General features: G+C 46.4%; 1 protein-coding gene across 1 annotated transcript; it reads left to right on the forward strand.

Moving 5' to 3' along the window:
• The first annotated feature begins 3,931 nt into the window (after window positions 1-3,931).
• On the forward strand, window positions 3,932-5,508 carry LOC123116183 (protein TIFY 10c). The gene is made up of 4 exons (XM_044537182.1): window positions 3,932-4,245; window positions 4,395-4,706; window positions 4,858-4,915; window positions 5,029-5,508. The coding sequence occupies exons 1-4, from the start codon at window positions 4,032-4,034 to the stop codon at window positions 5,135-5,137; spliced, it is 693 nt and encodes a 230-aa protein (XP_044393117.1). The 5' UTR covers window positions 3,932-4,031; the 3' UTR covers window positions 5,138-5,508.
• Window positions 5,509-5,840: the final 332 nt, after the last annotated feature.

Raw genomic sequence — 5,840 nt, forward strand, 5'->3', positions numbered from 1 at the left:
ACAACATTCGGGTTTCTGCATATCCATATCTTCATAACCCTAGCGTCACCGAACCTTAAGTGTGTAGACCCTACGGGTTCGGGAGACATGCAGACATGACCGAGACACTCTCAGTCAATAACCATCAGCGGGATCTGGATACCCATGATGGCTCCCACATGCTCCTCGATGTTGTCATCGGATGAACCACGATGTCGAGGATTCGATCAAACCCTGTATGCAATTCCCTTTGTCAATCGGTACGTTACTTGCCCGAGACTCGATCGTCGGTATCCCAATACCTTGTTCAGTCTCGTTACCGGCAAGTCACTTTACTCGTACCGTAATGCATGATCCCGTGTCCAAACCCTTGGTCACATTGAGCTCAATATGATGATGCATTACCGAGTGGGCCCAAAGATACCTCTCCGTCATACGGAGTGACAAATCCCAGTCTCGATCCGTGTCAACCCAACAGCTACTTTCGGAGATACCTGTAATGCACCTTTATAGTCACCCAGTTACGTTGTGACGTTTGATACACCCAAGGCACTCTTACGGTATCCGGGAGTTACACGATCTCATGGTCGAAGGAAGAGATACTTGACACTTGCAAAGCTCTAGCAAAACGAACTACACGATCTTTTATGCTATGCTTAGGATTGGGTCTTGTCCATCACATCATTCTCCTAATGATGTGATCCCGTTATCAACGACATCCAATGTCCATAGTCAGGAAACCATGACTATCTGTTGATCACAATGAGCTGGTCAACTAGAGGCTTACCAGGGACATAGTGTGGTCTAAGTATTCACACGTGTATTACGATTTCCGGATAATACAGTTATAGCATGAATAAAAAGACAATTATCATGAACAATGAAATATAATAATACTTTTATTATTGCCTCTAGGGCATATTTCCAACAAAGACCACCTCTCGTGTCCGGTAGGGACTCCCTCTATACGTGGATGGCAAGTTTAGGTGTCCGGATATGTCATTTCCTTTCTGTTAAACCGACTTTGTACAACCCTAAGCCCCTCTGGTGTCTATATAAACCGGAGGGTTAGATCGAAGGCAGGATCATAACACTACTAGGCTAGCCAATCTAGGGTTAGCCAATACGATCTCGTGGTAGATCAACTCTTGTAACCCCTATACCCTTCGAATATAATCAAGCAGGAGTAGGGTTTACCATCATTAAGAGGGCCCAAACCTGGGTAAATACTATGTCCTTTTGATCATAGTTACCATCAATCCTCGGACATATAGCTTGCCCCCCTACCCGTGATCTTTCGGTTTTAACACAAACACTTCCTCTTCATGGTCATCTCTTAGCAAATTTGGAATGAGATAAATGCATGGATTTTTTGGAACATCTTCATCCTACCTTCGATCACCATTGTGAGAATCAAAGATGGGGCTAAAATGCGGCGCCTTGTGTTTGCTAAGCACTTGAGTAATCTCATATTAGGGAGAGTAGGCTCATGTAGTCGATAGGGTTCCTATTTTTTTCCTTGCTTGTAAGAAATCACATCCCCCTTTAAGTTTATAAAAGAGGCAAATCGTCTGCCTCCTGCTTAGCTGAAAAAATGGCCGATTTTTCAATACTTGTTTATATATGGATATGTGAGGATATTGTTGAGTGGCTTACACATTTTCAATATTATATTTTAAGTTTTGTTTATAAATGTTATAAGTTATTTATGAATTATGATACATTGCTTACACTGTGGATGTAGCCTTGTTAGGCCAAGCCAAGGTCTAACCCAATTCAAACACTCCAATTCATGTTTTTGTTGCCCTTTTAGATAAAAGTATATATGCCTTTTGGTGTTGGATTTGGGTTACCACAAGCCTATTTCCACTCATGACCACAAGTGCATCACTATAGATGAATATGTTTGCTTTCCACTGAAAGAATAATTCGCTTACAAGAAATATGTAGAATGTCAAACATGGTGGATTGGAGGTATGACCAGCCCTCCAATTCATCCAAGCAAGGTCGGGTTCATTTCTGGGTGGACATCTTCTTTCTGGGAAATCCTTAGGTGAGCATTGTTTTTTCATTAAGAAGAAAATAACCAAATAAACATTTAGAATGCGTGCCAACTGTGGGGTGTTGCCTACTAGTCATTGGCACAACTATTTTCAGTCAACCTCCCAGTGTTTTTCAAAGAAACTTTCAAATAGGATTGACCTGTTACCCCCCCTCCCCCCCACAAACACCATCCCACACACATACCCCGCCCCCATTACACATTTAGAAATTTACACCTTTTGCAACTCTCAACTTAAAATCACAATTAAAAAGTCAAATTCAACTTGTATAAATTCAATTATAAAAAAATGTATTGCGGAAATTCTGGCTTTCAGAATTTGCAAACTTCAAGGCTTTCAACTTTCAGAATTTTCGTCGTTTTGAAGGAGGATGATTATATACTCCGCGTAGCGCGGAGTTTACACCAGTCCATAGTCATATCCCCTGTAACACTCTCTGGCTGTGCCTTTGGGTGGGTGGGTGGTGGGGTGGGGGGCTAACCTGTCCTTTCAAACACCTTGTCGCTTCCCTCTTGTTTATGATGGTCGCCTCCCTGCCCTCTCCCTCGTGCAGCAGGGCATGAGCTCTCTCTATTGTGAACTTCTTCTCCTCTACGCGAGGTGTCGTCGTGAGGCGCCCTACATCATGGGGATGAGCTTCGCCTCCACGCACTTCTTAATACTTGCTTTCTCCCGATTGTACCTTCTTTTGTAATATCTTTCATAAAGTTGCAAAACTTAGTGAACGGCTTAGTTGTGCATGGTGAAAATGACCGAATGTAAATTAGCAATCACCCATATATTGCGGTCAAGCGTAAACCAACACGACATACCATTACCAGGTCACACGTCGTGTCGGCTTGCACCCTACATACTCCCAACTACCCGGAGAGAGAGAGAGAGAGAGAGAGAGAGAGCGAGCTAGCTCACTACCCCGCCGATCAAATCCAAGCCCAAAAACAAGTTCAAAATGATGAAAACATGAGAAATCGCGAACTTCAACTCTAAAAATAATAATCTTAAATCCACAAGTTACAAAACCGACGGTCGCCTTCCTTCTCCATTGCTTTCATTTTTTTTCGTCCCTCACTCTGCTAGCTGCCGCTGCGAGGCGCCCTATACTATGGAGAGGTTTCGAGCTTCAACTTTGTGGGCTTTTGTTCCCACACCTCACCACACCTTGAGTTGCAGACGCTTCCTTCTCGGTGACGATCACCATCACCGTTGTTGATTCCTCATGGTTGTAATTCAGCGAGACAGTTGTCTCCAATACCCCCTCTACTGGTCAGAATAGCTATCATAATGGCTTGTCTATTTGAATACAAATTTGCTAAATTTGCGCTTTTCTAGATCAACTGAGACTTAATGAACCCCCATCGGTTGAGACATAGTAAAACCGTCGTCATAGAGCAACAGCTAAGCCAAGCAAGCCAAAAATCACCAAATGTAAATCAGCACATTACCACATATATAGGGGCCAAACGTACTGCTCCTCAGCACGACACATGCCCGTCACACGTCTTGTCTCCTTGCCCCGTACGTACCTCCCATCCCATCCACCTAAAAATAACCGAGAGAGACCGACCGCGCCTTCGCTGCCCCGCGGGTCAAATCCAGGCCCGAATACGAGCTCAAAAACCACGTGCCTCCGTGACCACCCACGGCCCCCGATATTCATCGCCAACACTCCACGACCTTTTCCTTCGATGGGACCGTCGCGGACGGAGACCTCACCGCTCCACCCGTCCGGTCGTGCCCACGACTCGGAAGAACCTAGTGAGCTGCGTGCCCCTCCCATTCCCCCACGTTTTCCATGCCCGGCCGTGCCCGGCCCGACGGGTCCTTGTCGTCCCACCTCGCCGTTTATCACGAAGAGCTGATCCATTTTAAAAGGGCGGAGGCGCCCGGCATGAGGAAAAGTGCACTGGAGTTGTTTGTCGGAGGCAGCAGGCAAGCCAAGGAAGGAGCGAGGAAGCTAGCTCCGGTGGAGAGGCGACTTGTTTGTTGTGCATGGAAGGGGCGGGGAGCGGCGGGAAGATGGGAGGAGGAGAGGGGATGGCCGGCCGTGCCGGTGCCGGTGCTGCGTGGGCGGCCAAGGAGAAGACCGGCTTCGCCGCCACCTGCAGCCTCCTGAGCCGCTACATGAAGGAGAAGAAGGGCGGCGCACTGCAGGGCCTCGTCGGCCTCGACATGTCGCCGCCGGCTGCCGTCGTCGATGAAGGAGGTACGCCGTGACGTGCCCTGTCGATTGGTTTCTCGGTGAACTTCTTTTCTTGTAGAAAGAACAGGGGATGGTTTTCTTCTGACTGGTCATGTGTCTCATGCATTTAGTTAGCAACAAAGTTCTTACAAGATGTTCATCTGAATTTGCAGGAGCTTTCCAGCCGCCCACCACCATGAACCTGCTTTCGGGGCTAGAGGAGCCAAACGCCGCGCACGTGGAGCTCCCCCTCGAGAAATCTAGTGTTGGCCAGTTTCTCAAGGCCACAACTGACAACCAAGATGCCAGAGAGGATGCGCACCAGCTCACCATCTTCTACGGTGGAAAAGTGGTCGTGGTTGACAACTTCCCGTCCACCAAGGTCAAGGATTTGCTGCAGATGGCCGACGGCGCCGGAGACAAGGCCGGGAGCAGCAGCCTCGTTCAGCAGAGCCCTCCCCAGCCTTCACAGAACACTCTCCCTGGTACTAATTCTCATGCTCTCTTTTGCAACTCTACCGTGAAAATATACAATACATGCAGACAAAGGGATTGTTTCAGTTCAGAGTCTCATGCAAATTTCCATATGAAATCCTTATCGCTAACAGAGTGCCAACATTTTTTGCTCGGTTGCAGATCTGCCAATAGCGAGGAGGAACTCACTCCATAGGTTTCTCGAGAAAAGAAAGGGCAGGTACCTGATCGAGCTGGGTTTTTTATGAAATTTTTCCTCAAGGAAGACAGTGAAAATGTCTTCAGAAACTTGCTACATGTACGACCCTAACATTTTGTGCTCATTTACCCCAGGATAGTGGCGAAGGCGCCTTACCAAATTAACAGCGCATCGGCGGCTCCGTCCAAGCAAGCTAATGGTGACAACTCCTGGCTCGGGCTAGGCCAAGAAGTGACAAACTGACGGTACAAGAAAGAGGCATGATGAACACTTGACTTGGGCTCCAAATCTATAGGGCAAATGATCTACGGGGAGCGTGGATGTTATTTTACTACTAGTACTGGTAGTTTACTCGTAGCTTTGAAGCGACAATAATCGGGCGTTGGTTATTCATTTCTAGTAACAATTAGTAGTAATAGCCGGTGGTTGATTCTGATTGAACATCGGCATATATAGATACGTATGTAAGCACATGCCGTCTGTTTGCACCATTGTTTGCTGCTGGAGCTGTGTATGCTCACGGCAGTTTGGCAGCCTAGGTCTACTAGGACTATTGTCATGGTCATCTTATTGCAAGTTTGCAACGTATTACAGATGGTTTGCCTTCCTCGACATGTCATGGAAAGTTGCACGCGCGTTCCTTGATTATTTTATTATATATTTTTAGATAGTCCCCTGATTCATGCAGTGCTCATTTTAATTCTTACACGGGCTGCTCAGTTTGAGATGATCCTATTAGTTTAATTGAACTTCTGCTACCCCTCAAAAGTAAATTGAACTTCTGCTTTTAAAAAGGCTGTGTTTATTTGCTACACAGCGGATCTAATGTTCAGCAAAACTACAACGCATTATAGAACACAAGAAAAAATGTAGAGCTTAGGGCAACTCCAATGTGGGGCGCCGGATCCAACCGTAGGCATCAAATGTATGTTCGCATAGTATTTTT

This window comes from Triticum aestivum, chromosome 5B, assembly GCF_018294505.1.
Source record: "Triticum aestivum cultivar Chinese Spring chromosome 5B, IWGSC CS RefSeq v2.1, whole genome shotgun sequence".
NCBI classification, from domain to species: domain Eukaryota; kingdom Viridiplantae; phylum Streptophyta; class Magnoliopsida; order Poales; family Poaceae; genus Triticum; species Triticum aestivum.

Coding starts and splice junctions, on each gene's coding strand:
- LOC123116183 (XM_044537182.1), top strand. CDS start 4,032: ATGGAAGGGGCGGGGAGCGGCGGGAAGATGGGAGGAGGAGAGGGGATG. Junction 4,707..4,857: donor TTCACAGAACACTCTCCCTG/GTACTAATTCTC, acceptor GCTCGGTTGCAG/ATCTGCCAATAGCGAGGAGG. Junction 4,916..5,028: donor CTCGAGAAAAGAAAGGGCAG/GTACCTGATCGA, acceptor CATTTACCCCAG/GATAGTGGCGAAGGCGCCTT.